Below are 21,869 nucleotides of genomic sequence, written 5' to 3' on the forward strand. Positions count from 1 at the left end.
GGCGACATGGTCAGGATCGAAACCACGACCTCCTGTGTACCAGGCAAGGTAGTCTAGCCACCGTGGCGCCCTTTTCAATCTCCCCGTGGATCCCACGCTGATACGGGAGCTCTCCCACCCGCATAAAAAATGTGCGTTTGCTAAATTTGTTGTGCCATTGGGGAGTGAAGCATGACCCTGATGCCACGGTTGGTGGGGGCGCCTCTGCCATCGCGTGAGACGCTGGGAGCTGTGCCCCCCCCCTCCGCACACCAATACCCGCTATTCGCTACTAAGTGACGGTGACCTCACCACGGCGCCTATGCCAAGCCAGGTGCACTTTGAGGCCACCTGAAGTGTTGAAGGCTCGCTGACAGGAGGTCACGGGACGGACCCAGGTTCCATGGGTTGGTAGACTGAGATGACTGATAGATTAACACCAGCTGTAACCCCTACTGTACCAAAGTGCTGCATTTTAGCCGCCCGGCGCTCCGATCGTTGTTGTGAGCGTCGCTTCTCTTCATACCATTGTTGCTGTAGGGCGACTGCCTCCAACTGCCCAGTAGAGTCCTTCACGAGCCTCCTCCATAGAGGCAGATCTTGACACTGCTGGTACCAGTCTTCGGCAAATCCACTCAGCTCCACATCCTCTCGAACCGCATTGGTCCATCTCTTTTCATGTCCATGTCGTGCCCGTTTAGCCCCCTCTATATGGCTAAACCGAAGCTGCTTGGACATGCGGTGGCTGGGCATGCAAGCTACATGACCTGGCCAATGTAGCCTTGCCTGCCGGAGGAGCTCACTGATGGGAATGTGTCCAGATCTTTCAAGGATTTGTGTGCTCCTTACACAATCCAGCCTTGTTTAAACCCAGGATGGATTGTAGGCAGGCCAGCCTGAATGTTTCTATCCGGCGTAGATGTTCCATTAGAGGGGTTCACCTTTCACAAGCAAAGAGAAGACTTGAATGTTTGTGCGGAGCGACAGACCAGGTAGCTTCCACACAGCGTTACACATTCGATGAAAGGATAATATCGCCCGACTGATTCGGAGTGAGACCTCTGCTGTCAAACCGGAGCTGATCATAAGCGCACACACGCGCGCGCACACTGATGCACACACACGCGCGACTCCGCTGTAGAAATTCTGCATTCCTCGCTTATCCGCTCGTGGCCGCTGCTAGAGGTAAAGTTCAGGTGTGATGGAACAGATGGTCAAGCGGTTTAGACGGGTCCTGTTGAACTCAACTCCTGATTTGCAGCCCTCCGCCGTTCCACTGATGGATGAAGGCCTCCCCCCCCCCACCTCCCCGTACGTGCCGTGTCGTTCACGGGGGTTTAATCGACCATACTTCTCACTGCAGGTTAACGAAGGTGGCTTGCATAGACGTGGGAGCATAGGAAAACGGTGCAAGAATGAATTTGCATCAAAGCACTCTTGCCGCCCACCACTTAGCCACAGAAGCCCTCTCTGGGAACTTGTCTTAAATTTAACCTCGCACAAAGTTGTGCATTGCATGCGCAAAAACTGCTGTCCTTAACCAGATAATAAGATAAATAGGACTAAATTTAAATGTGTGGCCATTTTGTCATGTAGACCACCAACACAAAAATACATTAGCATTTGTGGCTATCCCATGGTAGCCTGTTTCTCGCTGTTTGGGAATCGAACTCGGCTCATTGGGTTCGGGTTGCATAGCTAGCATTGCGAACTGCCGCGTGCGGGTTTCGTGGCTGGTAAAAAGGGGTGTGATTTGCGGGCATTTCCGTTCCCGCTGTGAAATTGTAAATAAACATTCAAGTCTTGTTGGCAAAACACGTCCTCGCCGATCTGCACAGCAGGTTTATAGGTTATTGGCGTCGAGTTTTAAAAGTTCCTGTTTGTACACAAAACACCAAAATTCCCCCCTCCCCCCCGTCCTGCCTACCTAGGCTGTTGGTGCAAGTGCTGTTAGCAAGCACCGATGATGACCGATACCAGGCAGCAGTGAGTGGTGTTGCAATCGCCACGCCCCACCGCCTGTCTCCCTCTTGCTGATGTTTACACAGTGTACGCCAGGTACTCATTTATGGCTAGGTCAACCTAGGGGGGGGGGGGGGGGCTCCAGAACCGGTTCAAATAATTTTCCACCAATGTTCCTACGCACGCACGTTTCAGTACGCTCGCCGTGTCCTGTCGCAGAAGCCACTGGCTGTGACGCAGTTGGCCACCTGGATATTATTTCGCGACGGACGTTATCGCGGTGCGCCAAAGTGCTTCCCACATGCAATTACGGGGCACAGCTTTTTTTCCCGTGCGTGCGTGCACGCCCGCACGCGTGTTGGGCCAAAAAAAAAAACTCCGGCCACGCGGCTCTGCTCTGCCGCTGGGCAGGCTAATGCAATTTACATCTGCGAGGCCCGTCTTGCTTCCCCGCGATAACGTCGTGCGAGAGGAAATGCAGCGGCGCCCGCTTGCGCACCTGCTCCAAAACCTGCGCGATAAACCTTCGCTTCTGTTGCTGCCCTGCAACGTAGCGTTCCCCCCCCCCCACCACCGCGCCACGACATGCCGTTCAGTACGACGTGGAAATGTTTTGCTTCACACGTAGCTCCCGGTACGTGAGAACGAAACTAAAAACTAAACTCGATAACAAAGTTATTTTTTTGGGGATTAGATCACGTAAATATAAATGTGTCATTAAACCCGACCACCACCCTACACGGCCAATTGGTAAGGGTTGTCACGTGAAAAGAACGTGCCAATTCATTACTAGTACAGCACAGCGGTGTGTTGGAGAGTAAACCCACAACATTTACAATTTGAGTACTTGTACGGGTGGTGACGGGTTTAACGACATTCATATTTACGCGATCTAACCCCAAAAACAACTTTGTTACGGATGATATAGGTCGTGAAAGCCTACGTGTTAAAGTAAAACTGAACTTTTTTTTAAACAGGTCAGACCCACTGAGCTATACGACTTTTTCAGAAGTGATTTAACTATCGCAAATCATAGTTCAACGAAGTGGCTTATTGCGTGGACATTTATTGCAGCCAAATATTCTAAATGCGTGACGTTGATTCTAGATGGGAAGGGAAAAACCGGAGGACCCGGAACAAAAACGGACAGCACGCAATTTCCAAATAAACAACAGGCGTCAGGGTTGACATCAAACCCACCACCTGCGTACCAGGCGAGGGAGTTAACATCTCGCCACCGTGGCAACCCACCCGAAACGTCGACGTGCCAAATCGCACGCGGCGCAACCCGAAAACGCATCGCGGGTCTAAATCATTGCCTCGTTCATGACGCTTGTAGTTTCTTCTCTCATGATTATCAGTGTTTGCCGAAGTGCCGTGTTTGTCACCGCGCGCCATCTGTGTGTGCCGTGCCACGCCGCCGGTGTAAAGTCTATTGCCTTTCCGCGTGTACAGTATGGGCGTCGGTGTTCACGTACGCCTCGTAGCAGCCGGTGTGTTTTGTCCCCGTCCCACGTTGTCACTGTGTTTGACTATTTTGTTTGCAGCCCGGCACGTTCGCCGTCAGGTCGCGGGGTTCGTCGTCAGGTCGCGGGGTTCCCCGTCTGAGGGTTCGCGGCCCTGAGGGATGCCCTCCGTGCCGCGCGCGCTCACCGCTGACGCAGCGAGCGTCGCGCCATCCCCACTCGCTTTCCCAACAACCGCGGCACATGTGTGATGAGCGGAGAGCTAAGCAAACAAATGCCCCCTGCTCGTTTCGCCCTGGATTAAAAAAGCGCGCATGTTCTGGCCCCACGTCCCACTGTGTAACAACACGCCTATGTCTCATGGTGGTGGTGGTGATGATGACGGGAGTGGAATATTTGAGCGTCCGTTGGATTTGAACGTGCTGATTCGCTTGCGCATTCATTTGCGGTAGGGGTGCGTTGGAGTGGTCGTCGGGCAAGAGGAGAGAGGCCGGGTCGTATCGCACCACGACCTCACCTCCCTCTTGTGCCAAAAGTGAAAATGTTCCCAGGGCCGACCGATCCGAGGCATGGAGGAGGAGGACGTACGGGCGTGTCGATGGTGTCAGAGGTGTGCGCGTGTGCGTGCGTTTTTTTTTATTGCGGGTCACTGCAAATATTCACGCAGGTTTAAAAAAACAAAAACCTTCAGGCGCGGCGCTGGACTATAAATAACACGCGCGCCCCGTACAGTACGACAGACACAATTGACATTTTTATCGTCGGTGGAATCGCATTGCCGACGCTTCGGAAACATGCACGCCAACAGAAAAGACAAAAGTCTCACTCGCAAAGTGTTCAGCACGCCGTGAACAGGTGCACGCTTGACGTGAAACTGCGAGGCAGTAAGCGGAACACGTGGATAAGAGAAGACGCCCAGGTTCGCTGTCATTTTGTCTGTTAAAAAACGAATTGGGCTTAACACATTGCTAGAAGAAACGACTGCCGGTGGGCAAAATTAACTGCCGCGTGGCAGCCAAAGGAGGGAATGTGCCCAAGAAGGTGTCCACCGTGGAGACGGAGCGAGGATTTTGGCTTTCCGTGGAGTTGCCGGGTGGATTGTGCCATCACGGGGCCCGCGTCAACGGTAGATGTTGACGGCTTGGCGGAGACCTTCATCCAGCAGTGGACTGACCATGGCCAACAACGATGATGATGATAATTGTTTTTTTACCCTTCTATCTGGCAACAAAACTGACACCTTTTTTACAAGGAGTCATGTTTGCATAGACAACAATACCTGCAGTCGTAATGCAAAAAAAAAATGATGATGATGTGCCAGAGCAGTACGCTGATTATACACGCACAGTGGGCAGGGGAGTTAGGGGGGGGTAACAAAATTCGACCAAAGCAGCACGAGGCAGAGACCTGTCACTTCTGCGCATATCTTGCCTGCGTTGGCACTTCCACCGCGGCAATCTTTCGGCGGCGGCGGCGGCGGCGACGGCGTGTTTACCAGAACGGCCGTTTTTTCTGCCTACTCGCCGTTTCTGGGCCGAGCTCCGCTCGCGAGAAAGAAAAGAAAATGACAGGGGGAGGGGGGGGGAGTCACGAGACCCGGCGTTGGCTGCGCTTTTGACCGCGCGAAAAACAAACGCCGCCGCCGCCGGCGCGCTCTCTCTCCCTTCCGTCGCGTTGTCACGAGCGGAGTGCTGAGCGCCACGGCAGCCGGACGATGCCAGTGCTGATTGTCCTTTTGGCCAGGAAGTCCTTGCCGAACGTCAAGACGGGTTGTTTTTTTTGCTTGGCGTGTTCCTCGGGGGGTGGGGGGGGGTCCTGCAATTTGGGATGTTTGGCCAAGTCCATTAATGAGAGTTTAGCTCCTTGCAGCAGGAAACCGGAAGAAGCCAGAGGGCATCCACCAAACCCCGCTGCTACATGCAAGGGGACAACACTCGGAGCTCCACAGCGATAGATTCATTGCTGTGCCCCGCCATCTCTTGGCCACCTTAACAGGAGGTGTATTTTAAGTGCTATATTTTGAGCTCCTTTCGGCTTTTGGAGGGGTGTGAGGGTGTGGTTGACATTAAAAAAAATCGCGTGTTTATACCAGTTGTGCTTTCGGCACCTTGTTGTGTGACGAAGAATCCTTGCCCGAGTCTCGCAGAGCACAGTGCGGCCCTGTGTGCCAAATAGCGGTCCAAAACATCCTTGAAGTGGCCTTTAACATTATTTTTACACGAGAACTACCCGGCACGGCCTTGCTCTGGTTTCTGCCGACCGTGAAAACGCAACATCGCTGTCTCTTCGCCGAGGAATGAGCCCTCGCAGCCACCTGCCCAGTGCAGATGGCAAGTCTTTTTTGTCTCGTTCGCCAGTGCCAGTGGGTGGGAAGTCTCCTTTTACCAGATATATTTTTTTTATTTTGACGAGGTGGTCGTAGGAGATTTACCCGGGGAATATTAGCTGTCCCGAGTTTCTCAGTCTTCTTTCGTACGGCTGATGTAGATGCAGAACAGCGACTACAATTTCACATCCAGTTGGTCAAGCCAGACATCCGCGTCAGAAGTAAGCGGAGTGTAGTCGCTGTGATGTCTTCTTCGTTTTTGTGGATCGCGGAATTGCGCCATTGCGTCATTAAACGTCGTACGGTCTGTTCTGGATGACCACAGTCGCACACATTTCCTTTTGTGCGTCAGCTATCCGCATCTGCTGCTGCCGCCATGGTTTGTGCAGTGCATGCGACTCGGTGGTCTGTTGCTTTGTGGAAGGGTGGTTCCCCCATGAGCTTCGAGTTTCTCGGTGAGAGGGTGCCCTTTGAGAAGAGGGCTTCCGAGCTCTCGGGGTTCTGGAGGATGAGGCATGGGCCTCGTGGAGGTTCGAGAGGAAAGTGCCGTTTTGCGAGACGCTCGGAGATTGACGTCTGAAAGCGCCGCCGCCGCACGTGCGCTCACTACGCTGGCACGTACAGCCGCTCGCGTGCCCGAGACCTGGTCTACAGAACCGTTCTTGTCCTGCGTGGGTTATTGCTTCGGCACAAGGGCAGCATTAAAATACACAATAGCTGCCCTTCGCCATTTAAGCAGCGGTAACATCTCATCACTTGTGCCAGGCTAGGTGAGCGCCGTCTCAGGTCATGTGATGTGTCGATGGATCGCTGGCAGGGGGTCACGGGACACACCCAGGTGTTATTGGTTACCTGATATGACTGGCAAATGCACTACCTATGCTCCCCACTGTTAACTTGCTTTGTTTTAGCCGCCTGGCTCGATGTTGTTAGCACCAACCACTCCGCTGTTGCTCGATTGCGACTGCTTCAAACTTATCAGTGGCGTCCTTCACAGAAGCCAATCTTGACATCGCTGGTACCAGTTGTCACGATGAAGTCCCCACACCTCCGGTACATACGGCACCGCAAAAGCCCGTTGAGCCTCCTCTTTCCAGGCATGCAGATGGTTGCTGCTTTGGCACAAATACACAATTCGCATGCATACACCACAGCACACTGTTGCACAGTGACCGGGCGTGACATCTGCCTGCCCCGCGATGAAAGGTTGCGGCTGCCACCCACCGCCGTCCCCCCGGGCCAGAGTGCGTTCGCCAAACAGAGCCCCGTGCTCTTGACCGCCCTCCGCCACGCGTGCGCGGGTGTTACGTTTTTCAAATTTATTTTAGTCTCGCTTTATGTCTCGAGCACTTCCCGTGGATGCCTTGTCCCGCCTGAGCAAAGCGGGGGGGTGGCACACACTCGAGGCAGAGGTCGCAACCGGGTGGGTACCCGATACCCGTACTCTACCCGATACCCGGCTACCTGTACCCGGATGGGTACGGGTACCCGTTTGCGACCCTGGTGCGGCCGGGTACGGGTACGGGTAGACCGTGAGTCACTGGTGAGTAACCGTTTGTCACTCATTTCCCAACGTCTTGTCTCTTCTCACAATTCAAGTTCCTAGAATCAACTCACCCGCGCCTGCAACATGGCTTCATCCCAGAGGTCGCAAACGGGTACGGCCGGGTACGGGTACGGGTACGGGTACCCGTTTGCGACCCTGGTGCGGCCGGGTATGGGTAAGGAATCAAAACCGTTTGCGACCTCTGACTCGCGGGCGCCGCCGGCCGATTAGCCTTGAGCTGCCCCGAGCTGCGAGCTGCCCCAGCTGCACGGTGTCTCTGCAAGTCCCCGTGGCGATCCAGCAGCCCTTCGTCGCTGATGCTATTTCAGGCTTTCGGTTGTTGGTGTATGCAGAGTCCCCTGGTGCCCGTCTACCTAAACCAGTTGCTCTTAATCTGGGGTGCACGCATCCCCAGGAGGTGCGAGATGCCCTTTCTGGGGGTGTGAGATATGCCAGATTTTTTTTAGAAGGTAAATCGTCAAAAACACGGGCACATAAGTACAACAACTTAGTGTCAAGGCTGCAGTAAAGTTAAAGAGCCACTGACCTAAACAAATCACACGAAGCACGTACAGACTGAAAATAAGCGATTTTAAAACAACGGTTTATTTTTTAAAATTTATATTTTTAATTTTTTGTCCAAATTTTATCCTGGTTGTGCTATTGACGTCGTGAGATGAAGAATTAATTAAAATCTCGGAGCAGCGCATCTCTGTTAGAGAACAGCCCATGGAAGCGGATCTCACAGAGTTCCCTCTTGAGATGCCTTCAGGTTAACTCTGGCCCACACAGGAGGGGGGCAGCACTTTCCCATCGACCCTGTCGCTAAAAGTGTAATATTCAGTCTCATGATAGCCAAAGGAACATATTAAATTCTCATGGCTGCAATTTAGCCAGCGAAGTGTAGAGCCAAATATAATGCGATGGCGTATTTTTGTGTGTGGTCATTGGTGTTCTGGCCGATTCCATCGACTGTGTCAATTCGAAAAACCCTGGTGAATCGTAGGCAGTGGCTGAAACCTGAATTTGAACCAGAGGTCGCAATCAGGTACCCGATACCCGTACCCTACCCGATATCCGGCTACCCATACCCGGCCGGGTACGGGTACCCGTTTGCGACCCTGGTGCGGCCGGGTACGGGTACCGGTAAGGAATCAAAACCCGTTTGCGACCTCTGATTTGAACCTAGGACTTCAACAGTGGCGGCTCAGCCCTCTGATCTCTGAGCCACTTGTCCTCTCAACAGTAGATTGTGAAGGCAAAGTTAATGAAGACTAACAAACAAAATTATCTTGAAGCAAAATGGTGCTTTAAACGTTGGCTTTGACCACGTTGCTCCTACTACTACTACTCCCTTTTGGAATAGTGTCGCGTGATCTTTAATGTCCATTGTGAAGCTGTGGACGGCACACCGTTACATTGCTTATGGCTTTATTTTGGTGATTTCGAAAAGTTTTTTGGTTTGGCCATGTTTGTTTGTTGTAGTACGGAGTTAGAATGATGAATTTAATCTAAGTTGTCTTGTAGTTGTTGTTGTTTGACTTGCATCCCACTGGGATTTTTGCACAGCGTTGGTGTACGGTGCTTTTTCTGGAAGACTTTGCAGTTTTTTCCTGGATTTTTTCTGTTTGCGTGTAGTCACTTTAAGATGTTTTCTTGTTCATGTTTTTGTTTTTTGTTTGTTGCGGTTGCACCCGATTCAAGAGCCGAATGGCTCACAGGGCTATACCTAATAAATGAAACTGAACCGAACGCCACTGTTTAATCCACGTGGCATCATTAACCAGGGGCGGCCGCCTGGACTTGAACCGCTAACGTTTGCGACAAGCGTCGCCGGCCGCCCGTCTTGAAAGTGATTTCTTTTGCACGAGCGGCAAGCGCTCCGATTGGCCGGCCGGGTGGGGGGTGACTCTGAAGTCAAGACGCCAACGGCATCTTTGTCCGACGTCGGTCGGACGCGTTGTTAATCGTCGCGGCGACGAGGAGGAGGAGGAGAGATGATAAATAGGTGAAAGCTGGCTATGGCGTGCCTACGTGACTTTACCGAAAAAACCTAAGAATATGAATTATTGCAGTCACGAAAGCTTCAAATCTAGAATTATGGCGTGCCTTCTTGTAAAGGTCGACGCGGGGGTCGTTCGGAGGTTAGCGCGATGAACCGGCACGACCGAGATCATCATCGGCACCTTTAATCATTTATCGTGCTGGGTGCACAACGCAAGTTAACATTTAACATTGAATTGCATTTTCGTACATACGTATGTTGAGCTTATTTTCGCACTGTACGTAGCCAACCGTGCTGATCGGTGATGCGGGGTAAAGACAAGAAACTAAACACAATAAGTAGTTCTCAAGAAATGAGTGTTCAATCGAGATGACACCAAGTATTATTGAAATGTAATGAACAAGATGTGAAATGCAGCGCGTTGTGCTGCTTTTTGTGTTCAGTTTGTTGACCTTCCCCCGTGCCTCCGATTAAGCACGGTTGGCTACGTATGGCGCGTATAGAAGTTAAACGTACACACATACGTTGTATCGACGGGACGGCACATATCACGTCGCGTCTTCCGGCAGGCGACCCTGGCCGAGCCGGCAAAAGGGTCACCGACTTACGAGCGCCGCGTTGTCAGAAGCTGACCGCGCGCGTGCGTCTGCGTGCGTCTGCGTGCATCTGCGTGCGTTTGTCCGCCTTTGCAGACTTGACGGCATGCACCAACGAGATCAACGTGAGCATCCCGCAGCTGGCCGACACGCTGTTCGAGCGCGCCGTCAACAGCAGCTGGGTGGTGGTGTTCAAAGCGCTCGTCACCACGCACCACCTCATGTGCTACGGGAACGAGGTACGGGGGGGAGGGGGGATGCGAGTGGCTCCTCTGCGTGGGAAAGTGGCGATTCCGTCGAGTTCGACGCGGTACCTTGAACTGACTAAGACGAAACTATTTCTCTTTTACCTGGCTATCATAAATGAATTGGACTCTTTGTCTAGACTGGAGGAACCCGATGAGCTATGAAGCTCTTTGTCACTGATGTCCAGTAGGGGCACGGGGTCGGAAAATTTACAGCAATGATACAAAAACCGATGGGAAAGGTGAGCAGGTCACTAAAAAACTAATAAAATGAGGTCAAGTATGCAAGTACAAATTGAAAAAGTGGAGACATTCCTGTTGATTTTTTCACAACAAATGCAGGCTTGGGCAAGGCAGCAAAACAACAACAGCATCAGTCTCGGACCACAGCAAGACAACACACAGTCCCATCAATACAATTGAACATTAAAATTGAAATATCGATACACGGGCATTGTTCAAAGTTATGAATCACATTTGCAAATATGGTTCTAATAAATGTGGTTATATCCAGCACTCTAAAATGTATGTTGATTCTAAATGTATAGGGAAAAACCAGAGGACCCGGAGAAAATTTTACGCAACCACAGGGAAAGAGAGAGACACGCAAACTCCAAATAAACAGCAGGTGTCAGGGGTCGGGTTCTAACCCACGACCTCCTCTGTACCAGGCGAGGTACTTAACATCTCCTAGCCACCGTACCGTTGACCTGTGCTCGGTTGCATAAAATATCTCGAGTGACATCTGTCACTTGGTTTGAGCAGCAGAGTTGTGCAGTGGTGTACCGCTTGTGCCTCACAGCAAGGAGCGCCTGGGTTCGATAGCCGACTCGGTGCGTCTTTCTGTGTGGCGTTTGTACGTTCTCTCCCTGTTTCCTTCAGGCTTTTCTGCTTTCCTCGCTGAGCTATTACAAAAAAAAACATACACTCTTAATTGGAATTGACCAAACACATCAATGCTAAAAATTGTCATGATTCTTGGTCGTGATTCCATTCAGGAATCGCGTAGTTTTTCATCGAGCTCTCCAGAGCCCCCTCTCGTGGAAGCCCCATCTGCCAACAGCGGCATGAGCTGGCAGTTGCAGGGCTGCACCTTTTATCCTCCTGCACTATTCTCAGGACAACAAGAGGGCCCCATTCAATTGTTTAAAAGCGTCTTGTAATTTTCTTATATCGCGATAATCGCCGGGTCGCGATATTGACGATCGAGGTTGGGTATCGTTAAAAAAATAATAAAAATTGTCGCGGCAAGCTCGGTGACGGCCGCTCCCGTTTTATCGTGCAGCGCTTCATCCAGTACCTGGCCTCCAGGAACACCCTGTTCAACCTGGCCAACTACGTGGACAAGAGCGGCGTCCAAGGTAAGGGGCCGGTGGGGTGGGTGGGCAGCCGCGTTCTCGTTGCGTGCGGTGGGGGGGCGGGGCAGGGCAAGACGCCCCCCCCCCCCCCCGTGCGCGCGTGTGGGACTTCGTCACCTTCAACTTCTTCTTTCGCAGCGCACGTCGCCGACCGTGCTCATGGGTCGTCTCCCACCTCGCACGCCGTTGTTCTGTGGCGCCCGGGGCCCACCTGTATGTATGTTGAGCTTCTTTCGCACCGTACGTAGACAACCGTGCTAATCGGAGGTGCGAGTATGTGTGTGTGTGCGTGTGTTGAACTTCTCTCGCACCTTACGTAGCCAACCGCGCTAATCGGAGGTGCGAGTATGTGTGTGTGTGCGTGTGTTGAACTTTTCTCGCACCGTACGTAGCCAACCGTGCGAATCGGAGGTGCGAGTATGTGTGTGCGTGTGTTTGTTGAACTTCTCTCGCACCGTACGTAGACAACCGTGCGAATCGGAGGTGCGAGTATGTGCGTGCGTGCGTTTGTTGAACTTCTCTCGCACCGTACGTAGACAACCGCGCTAATCGGAGGTGCGAGTATGTGTGTGCGTGTATGTGTTGAACTTCTCTCGCACCGTACGTAGACAACCGTGCGAATCGGAGGCGCGAGTATGTGTGTGCGTGTGTGTGTTGAACTTCTCTCGCACCGTACGTAGCCAACCGCGCTAATCGGAGGTGCGAGTATGTGTGTGCGTGCGTGTGAACTTCTCTCGCACCGTACGTAGCCAACCGCGCTAATCGGAGGTGCGGGGCAGCTCAGTGATTTCAGATGAACGCGTGTGCTTGTGTCAGACCGCGGATTTGTTACTTTGTATTTTTTCCAGAGCTTGTCCTTTTGATGTTTGACTGGGTTTGAAACGACACATCGCGTATCTCGTTGCTTCAATTAGTTGCGAAAATCGTTCTTCAACCGACCGGTGTTCGAGACGCAGCAATAATAATTGGCGTGTGGACGCGCCTGTGCACCGCACGACATTCGTTTGTTTGGCTTTGTCGGCTGGTGGAGGGCTTCCAATGCCACTGATTTGGTCAGATCGTGAAGGCGTTCGAATCCAAAGGGGCCACCCGTGATTTCACCGGGGGCTCGAGTTAAGTGAGTCGATGGGATCAGTCCACTCACCAACGACTTCCTTGGGCTGCGTTGGAGCTCTGAGAATTAAACTTGTACATGACTGTCATGCGACGAACATTAACCTCGTTGGCAGGGCGGATGGGAAGGTGTTTGCCCCCACCGCGCACCCCTGCTGTGTGCACCAGAGGTCACTTGAAGGAATTTCAGAGGTAGCTCTGTACTTCTTTGGGCCGTTGGGTAGCAAAAGTAGTTGCTGTCCGAGAGAAGATTGGAATTGGATACCTTGGGCTCGTGGCATAACACCGATTGCGTATTCGGGATATAATTGTGGAAAATTATTTTGTAAAAAAAAAAAACTTTAATGATGTCACGTGGTCTGGAGGGAGAAACCAGCGACTGTAATACAAATTAATTTAATACCCCGTAACCAAATGTACCGAAACTGAAACCTGAAAAACATTTAATTAAAGCCGCTCGCAGTGGGGGTGGGAAGCGTGGTTACGTGTAACTCGAATAACCCCGATTGCCCACGCTCCACGCCGACTGTCGATGTCCATCCTGGGGTCCGCGCTCGCTCACGCCACGTCAGCGGTGTTACCCGCGGCACGCACACAGAGCTCAGTTCATTCGCGCGCGGCCTTGGTGGGTGGGGGGGTGCGGCCAGTTAGCGCCACACCTGGCGCTAGTCCGGCCGACACAATGTTGTTCCTGTGTGCCCGGCGGCCGTGCCTGACCGGCGGGCCAAGTGGCACGACGGCGTAGGGCCGTCTCCGGCGAGCAATTTTGGCGGCGGTGCGAGGGTGCGGCCGACCACGCCCTCGCAAGTCGCCGCCGCCGCCGCCGCGTGCCGCCTCTGCGGAGTCGTGTTATTAATCGGGCGGCCGCTAGCGGGCGGCTCGAGTTGCGTGGCAAGGGGGGAGGGTGGTGGGCGAGGAGGGGGGGGGGGGGACTAAAGAAATAAAAAAGACAACGCGCCAATAAAAAACAGATGCGGTTGACGTCGGTGAGCTTGGATTGGATTTTTGTTTGGTTTAAAGCAGCGACGAAGACATTTTTTGGTGACCCTTGTTGCAGGGTCAAAGCTGCCTCCAAGTAATTATTTGATTGGCGGCAGGTCGCTCGTTCTCCTCTGCTGCCCCCACTAACCCCCCCTCCCCCACCAGTGATCTGTGGCGTCCACTCCCTGTCCCCGTTCAAATCTACAAGTGTGTGGGACGTGTGTGTGTGTGCGCGCTGGTGCCTGATGAGGTCTACTCTGACTTATATTGGTGCCTGGTGCGGTGCGTAAACATCGTTCCCACGCAGACAAACACTGCCGTGTACGGTGCTGGCTACATCGCTGTTTGTGTGCAGTGCCAGCCTTAATAGGTGCTCACTAACAGCACTTGCGTGAACGTTCAATGTAGGACCGCACGGTTGAGCTTTGTTGTTTGCTGGAGTGTGTGTTGGTGTGTAAAGTACTGTGATTGTTGTAGGTTTTTTTTGTGTTGTGCATATGTGTTGACAATTATACGTATGTACGTTGAACTTCTTTCGCACCGTACATAGCCAAGCGTGCTAATCGGAGGTCCGGGGGATGAACAACGAAGGACAATTTGAATAACAATGCGTTTTGTTATTGGCTGTGTACATTGTGGTGGATGTGAATGCACGCGGATTTGTATCCGATTTGTGCCGTGTTATTTGCACGTAAACGAATAGCCACGCGCGCTTTTGCATTGGTGGGGTTAATGTGGGTGTGTGTGCGTATCGTGGCGGGGACGCGTGTGGTACTGTGCGTGCATGTCGTGGTGGGGACGCGTGTGTTGCGGATGCATGCTGCTGCGTGTTCGCTCGTGAGTGTATGTACGAACTGTACATCTCTGAAAAAGAGCTTCATAGCTCATCGGATTTCTCCAGTCTAAATAAGGATTCTGATGTACGTTGAACTTCTTTTGCTCTGTCCGTAGCCAGGGAACGTGTGTGTGTGTGTTTTGTGTCTCGTTGCGCGGGGGCACGTCACTTTACAGAGGCGAGCGGCTCTCCTCGTGTTACAAGCGTGTGGCTTGTGCTGTTATTCGACGGGAGCCACGCGTGTTTTGTGTTTAGCGGGTGTGCACGTGCGTGTTGGCGCGCGTATTTAATCGAGGCTCGCTTTTGTGCTTCAGACGTGTGCATATTGCGGTGCAAGTCTACGGAGCACGTCTCTTTTGTGCTGCGTGTTGTTTTCCCGTGTGTGTTATTGTCTTGTTGATGTGCGTATGTGTTTGTAGATGTGTGCTGGTGTTTGACGTGGAAGTTGAAAAGGGACGCGTGTGCTTATTCGTGGGCAGCGGTTGTTGCAAGCGACCCGAGTCCTGGGCCCTCCCCAAGGTCAACTCGGCCTTAAAACGAGTACCTGGTGCGGTGTGTAAACATCGGCGCTGCAGAGGCACAAGTGGCCTCGCGTATTGCTGGCCACCCAATCCCTCATGTGGTCACATACCATCCTTAGTAGGTGCTCGCTAGCAGCACTTGCCCAAACAGTTTGTTTAAGCCTGTACAGGACGTAAGGGGGGGTATCTTTGTCTTTGATGTGTGCATAAGCTAACAGGGACACGCTCTGCTGTGCTGTGTTGTTGTGGTGCCGGGCAGGTTACGACATGTCCACGTTCATCCGGAGGTACAGCAAGTACCTGAACGAGAAGGCCTACTCCTACAGGCAGATGGCTTTTGACTTCACGCGGATAAAGCGCGGGTGAGTGAACGTCACTTGCACCTACTGGTGATAGGCGGATGCTGCCACCATCTCATATCTGTCTCCTTCACATGAAACGTTTTTTTTTTAAACATTCCATGAGCCACATGGCATTCTAGGAGTTCATAATTTTCAGCAGTGTTGGTTCTACACAAGAAAAACTCTGGACCGGTTGCTTGAACCAATGCTGGTAAACTGCCCTGATGTTTATAGGATCCTGCCTGTTAGATTTAGATCTCTAGTCGGGTACATCACTGTATACAATACCACAATGTGACTATTTTGTTACGCCTCTATCAGCAATCGCTACGGAGTCCTATGGCCAAATCGCCTGGAATGCGGTCGATTTTTGTCGCATTTCGGAAAGCTTAAAAGGGTGTTCGGGCCTGAACAGCGCTCCGATGGTCGACCACGATGCTCGCCAGGTTGTCGTAGGCGGCTGCAGGGCCGCGTTGTGGTCCCCCAAGAGGCCAGTGCAACAAAACCCATTGCTCCTACGCTCTCACGTGTGTGCTTCTGGCTCATCGTCGGCAGATTTGGTCCCGTGTCCTTAACCCAGCTCGATCCGAGGGTTGGCTGCGAGATGGACAATCCTACACGACACGGCTCTGTCTTTGGCAGTTCTTGCGACGAGTTGACCCAAGCAGCAGCGTCATGAACCCCATCGTCTTTTCCACGTCGGACGCGGCCTCGCCTCTTGAGCGCCTCTTGAGTGACCGTCTTTAGACGGATTCGAGTTTGTAAAGCCCATCGAGACGGGGAACCTCATTTAAATCACTGGGAACCCTGGGTTCAAATGAAGACAACAACGTGGCACAAATTCAAGTGCACGGGCAAGACAAACACAGAGCGGCCCCACTTGGAGACGTTTCGACGCACAGAATTATCTTCGCACTTCAACCAACCCGCGTTGAACCAGCATGGCGAAGTATGGTCAGACGACCCCCATGACCCGCACCGCATCGGGGGTGACGGGATGCCTTCCTCCAGCGGTGGATTGACTCGAGGGGCCGTACATTCAAAGACCGCGCGCGCGAGGCAAGCGAGCGCTTCCGACGTTTCCCGCGTGGACTCAATCCCGGGTTCTTAAACAACGAAGCGAATGAAAAGTACGCTGCGTGCGCACGTGCCTTCTCGCTGACATCCACCGCCTGTTAGCGTTTTTCATCGGCGGACGAGGAGGGGGGAGGGGCCGCCTGCTGCGGGGACGTCCTGTCGATGGCGTTGCCTCATTTTGAAAGTCCGCGGTTGTTGATGACCTCTCCCTTCCTCTCGGGCGCCGCTCCGCAGTGCGCGCGGTGTTGCCCCCCCAGAGGGGGGGGGGGGGAGCGGTTGTTGGGGGGTCTTATTTTAATGGCTTTAACGTGTGGCGGTCAAATGCCACGCGCTTTGGCAGGCGGGCGGGCGGCCGGAGAGGAAATGCCGTCATCACGGGCGTGCGGATGTGGCTGGGAGCGGGAGGCGCGCACGTGCCCCGCGGCCCTTGGGGGGGGGGGGGGACGCGGACGCGACGGACAGAGGACAGACGGACGTTATATTGTGCGCTACCGGGCAACCGTTATAATAATAATACAAAAATAATGTATAACTCGCACGTTTTTTCGAAAAGGCGAGAAGACAATTTCCGGTCGTGACACGGAGGCTCGGCGTGCGGGGTGGGGGGGGCGCCTCCGGGGTGGGGGGGGCGCCTCCTCGTACGAGAGACGCACGAGCGCGACCTTCAACTGCCTCTTGGAAGTGCCGGTAAACGCTTCCCATTCTCAACAGCTGTTGAGAATGGGAAGCGGGGGATGCGATTGCAAATTATTAATAATAATTTGGATTGATAATGCACATTCCGTCCTAGGATCGCAAGTAAACTAGACTATTTTTTTTTTTACCGGTAAAGGCACGCTGAGCTCTGTAGCTTTTTTCAGAAGCGACCTGGACGCAAATGATAGCTCAACGAAGAGGCTTATCACTTGGAAATTTATAGCAGCCAAATACTCTCAACGCATGTTTCTGAATGTTGGGGGAATAAACGGAGGACCCGGAGAAAAATCCACGGGGAGAACCCGCTAACTCCAAATATACAGCAGGCATCAGGGTCGGGATCGAACCCACGACCTGTTGCATACCAGGCGAGGTAGTTAACATCTTGCAGGCGTGGCGCCTGGCAAGATGTTCAGCCGCGGAGAAAGCGGTGCTCTACCAGGACTGTCTTGGTTCAGGGTGCTACGGTGACGAACGAGTGGATGAATGATGTCCTGAGTGCACAGGGCGTTGACTTAGCGCTGCCCGTGTTTGGAGGAGTGAAGACCAGATCTCACGTTAGGGGCGGTTGACATTCGGGGGAGAGAACGAGGGAGAGCCGAGTTGAAATAGCTCCAGCAAAGTGGCAACTTCCAGTGTCCAACCATAACGATGTGCTTTTGCGGCCGTCTGGAACGCTCTTCCTTCCGATGTTAGGAAGCCGCTGCAGCTATGCACCTTTAAATCTAGATTAAAAAGTTATTTCTCTCTAACTACTTTTTGTTTTTGGGTTGTTGTTGTCCTTCCCCCTGCACCTCCGATTAGCACGCTTGGCTACGTGCGGTGCACAACAAGTTCAACATACATACGGTTGCATGTTAAATAATAAATACTTAATATGCACTATGTAATGTATGGCCACGTTGTCAAATGAGAGCGCGGTGCAGAAAAAAATCTGCTGTACCGTACTTCAATACTCCTGCAGTTTTGCTCCCCGCCCGCACAAACCCCACGCTGACCAGCGTGGTGAAGTATGGTCAAATGACCCCTACGACCCGAGCAAAGTGGAGAGGCCCTCATAATAATAATCGCACTGATATAGTACTTTTCATCAAGGATCCCAAAGCGTTGTACAGGACACAGCAGCAGCAGCAGCAGACACTCAGCATAAAAATAATATTATAAATACGTACGAGGAGCGGATCGACAACAGGGCTGTAAATCCACAAAGGGGGTGGGGGCCTCATCTATGCTGGACCAGCGGCCCCCAAGAGGCTGGAAACTCAGGGCAGGCTGAGCGCGACGCGGTGATGGGGAAGCGATGACGACAGTGACATCATCATCAGCCCCCCCCCGCACCCCCACCTTGACCTCGATTTGCATATCATTTGTGTCGCGTAATTTTTGCGGGCCTGAATTTATGGAAATGAAGACGCACGTTTTGTATGGTGATCCTTCGTTAGCTTTGTCGAAAGCATTAATAGATTTTGAGATCAATGAAAGCAATGGATTTGGGACGGAAAGAGGAGCAAGTGGTGGTGACCTCCAGGGTGGATCTTTGACCTCCCAGGGTGGATCGTCACTTGTTTGTGAAGGAGGGAGCGAGAGAGAGGGGTACGTGCCTGGGCGCTATTGGCCGCATTCCTCCCTGCCTCGTTTGGACAACATTCTTCTTGTGCCGGTGTCTTTCTCTTTTTTTTTTCTGCGTTGTGTTTGTTTGCTCTTTGTGTTTGACTGTCAAAATACGGGAGGAAGAAAAAAAACGAACTGACACGCACACGCAGAAAACTCCTGGCCTCAAGTGGGCTCTGAAAGCAGTGTGTGCCCGTGGTCTCAACTAAACTGTTTTAATAAAAAAAAATTGTAGTTTACCAGGTAAGGCCCACTGAGCTAGCTTTTTTTCAGAAGCGACCTGGCCGTCACAAACGATAGCTCAACGAAGCGGCGTATCGCGCGGAAATTTATACCGGCAGCCAAAAACTCTGAACGTGTGATGTTGATTCTAAACGTGGAGGGAAAAACTGGAGGACCTGGAGAAAAATCCACGCGACCACGGGGACAACACGCAACCTCCAAATATACAGCAGCAGGCGTCGGGGGTCTGGATCGAGCCCACGACCTCCTGTATAGCAGGCGAGGTAGTTAACATCTCGCCACTGCGGCGCCCATCGCTGCCAGTGGGATGGCAAAGCTAGAGGCGGTGTGGCGGTTGTCACTGTTTCTCATGTTTCGGTACCCGGGGGGGTGGTGGGGGGAGATGATGTGATGGTTTTGTCGTCCTCATCATGGCTACTGCTGCTGCTACGCCTGCCTTCAGGCTGTTTGTTCCGGCACGGGCAGAACCTCGGGACTTGGCGGAAACGGGTTGGGCCGTGGGTGCATGGGCTGACACAGCATGATGAGAGAGAGTGTGTGGCGAGTGAGGGGTGTACGGTGTGCGAGCATTGTTGCTGCCGGGTGGGTGTGTCCGAGTGAGTGTGTAGTGGTAGTGTGAGTGGAGAGCGGCAGGGGAGTGGTTATCGCGCTGTGCTACGAACCCCGAGTTCGATTCCCTCTCGCGGCCACCAGCACCAGTGACCATTATCTATACCGGTCCTGGGCCTCCCCTAGGGCACCTCTGATTAGCACGATTGACTACATACGATGTGAAATAAGTTCGACATACATAGAAATGAGTACCTGGTGTGACGTGTAAACATCGCCACTCGGAAGACTAAGGCGGGCGGGCGTGGTGCTGGCCAGTTGTCACCTTGTGTGTCTTTGAGGTTTTCATAGGTGCTACTCGCTAACAGCACCTTGCCCCAACAGGCTGTTGAAGGCTACATGGGGGATCTTTGTCTTTTTGTGTGAGTGAACAAGAAAGTGATTGAGTGGGTGAGCAAGCAAGTGACCGAGTGATTGAATAACTGAGGCGAGTTAGATTGCGTGAATGGGTGAGTGAGCGAGTGCCATTGTGAGTGCGCGTGTAAGTGGGTAACTTATTGAGTGACTGGGTGAGTGGTTCAAAGCAGTTGTGTGACTGAGTGAGAAAAAGTGAGTGTGTGAGTGAATGAATGATGGCCTAAATCAGGGGTGGGGAACCTTTTTTCTGCCAAGGGCCATTTGGATATTTATAACATCATTCGCGGACCATACGAAATTATCAACTTAAAAATTAGCCTGTTATATTTGGTCAAACATTTCATTAACTCACCCCTAATGCGATGGCTGAAACTGCTTCTCTTTGGCGAGGCGTGTGATGTTCGCTGGTATTGATGATGTTGCTGCTACTCGCAACTGCTTTTCCAGGTTTGCTCCTAGATTTATTGAATTTCGAGTCCCGCCTGCGGTTGCCTTGGCAGGGTCAGACCAAATGATTTCGCGGGCCAGACGTTCCCCACCCCTGGCCTAAATGAACGAGGGGCGAGTGGGTTGAGTTTGTACGTGTGTGACGGGAGATGGTGGTGTAGTTGCTCGCGCACCGCTTTAACATCTGGCGACCCGAGTCACGGGGAATGATATCGTCGATATCAGTACCCGGCTTGATTGGGCCCCCTCCCTCTTAGGTCGACTCAGCCTTAAATGAGTCCTTGGTGGGGCGTGCGAACATCAAGCCCGTGCTTTGTACAAGTGTGAACCGGCTGCAGTGGGTGACCCAAACCGGGAACGTGACCACTTCTGACACCCAGCGCTGACTGGATGTCGCCGAATCTGGCCAGCGTGCCAGAGTCACAGCCAGCCGGTCACGGGGGGGTTGGGGGAGGTGCCACAAAACTAGCCTTGGCACGATATCCATCATCATTATCATCAGCCATGGATCGATCAATCCACTGCTGGATGAAGGCCTCCCCAAGCGATCGCAATCTCGTTTCCAGGCTGCAGCGCGTACAAAATTCTCTGCCACGTGTCACGGCGGGGTTACCACAACATCCGATCGCGTCCGTCCGGCGCTCGCCGAGTTGCATTGACTTCTGGTTGCCGAACGAACACGTTGTTATCAGGTCGGGCTCGTTACACACAAAGTGCTTGCCACAAAATGAACCACGATACTTCGCTGATCTCGTAAAGGAGCATAAAGCATCATCACGCGAACTCCGGTCATCCTCGCAGCAGCGGCTTTTGGCTGGCCATTGAACAAAGACGGTGGTCCGCGCATCGCACGGCGCTTTCAGATGCGCTTTTGCGGCCACTGGGAGCTATGCACTTTTAAGTCGTGTAGATTGAAAAATGTATTTCGTTAGAAATTGCCTTTTGTGTTTAGTTTGTTATCCTCGGTGCAAAAGAAGTTTACCATACACACACATACACACATCTCTCCCATGGTTCTGCGATGCAGCAATCCACCCGGCACCTGCGCACGGGCTGCTTTCATCGCTCCATCTCCTCGGTGGACGTACACTTGTTAGATGCCTTCCGCTCTCTGGCGGCCGCTCTGTCGCATCTTGACCACCGTCCATCGTCCCTTCCAGCGACTAGTCTTGCCCATGTCTGTTCAGCTTTTCTCGACCGTGCATTTACTCGCGTGCGCGCGCTCAAACCTCCAAACCACCGTACGTACGTCACATGCGTTGCTGCAAGAGGCCTGTGCGGTAACAGGAGTGACTTGAGGGCGACTCTGAAAGCGGTGTTCCCAGGTCAAAAGTATACCATTCTCTTAATTGCCTGTGGTGTTTTGTGCCACTTAATAATAATTCGGCAACTTGTAACGCGCACAGTTTTTCGCAATCAGAGCGCGACTCGTGCGCGTTCATGAGGGCGCTATGTTTTTACGCCTTGCGATCTTTACACAACATATCTGACTTGAGTTCACTGCAGGAGTGGCCGACCGACAGACCGTGAAACAGCGATTAGCTGGCAGCTCTGC

At 52.6% G+C, this 21,869-nt stretch overlaps 1 protein-coding gene across 6 annotated transcripts in view; it reads left to right on the top strand.

The window, feature by feature from the left end:
- Positions 1 to 21,869, top strand: part of LOC144950299 (phosphatidylinositol-binding clathrin assembly protein-like) — a 72,968-nt gene that overhangs the window by 9,044 nt on the left and 42,055 nt on the right. For all 6 annotated transcript variants that reach the window (XM_078880387.1, XM_078880386.1, XM_078880383.1 and 3 more), the window contains exons 2-4: positions 9,977 to 10,119; positions 11,411 to 11,486; positions 15,193 to 15,295. In XM_078880387.1, coding sequence (XP_078736513.1) covers positions 9,977 to 10,119; positions 11,411 to 11,486; positions 15,193 to 15,295 — 322 coding nt within the window. The remainder of the gene's footprint in view (positions 1 to 9,976; positions 10,120 to 11,410; positions 11,487 to 15,192; positions 15,296 to 21,869) is intronic.

The sequence above is a fragment of the Lampetra fluviatilis genome, chromosome 57 (assembly GCF_964198595.1).
Source record: "Lampetra fluviatilis chromosome 57, kcLamFluv1.1, whole genome shotgun sequence".
NCBI classification, from domain to species: Eukaryota; Metazoa; Chordata; class Hyperoartia; order Petromyzontiformes; family Petromyzontidae; genus Lampetra; species Lampetra fluviatilis.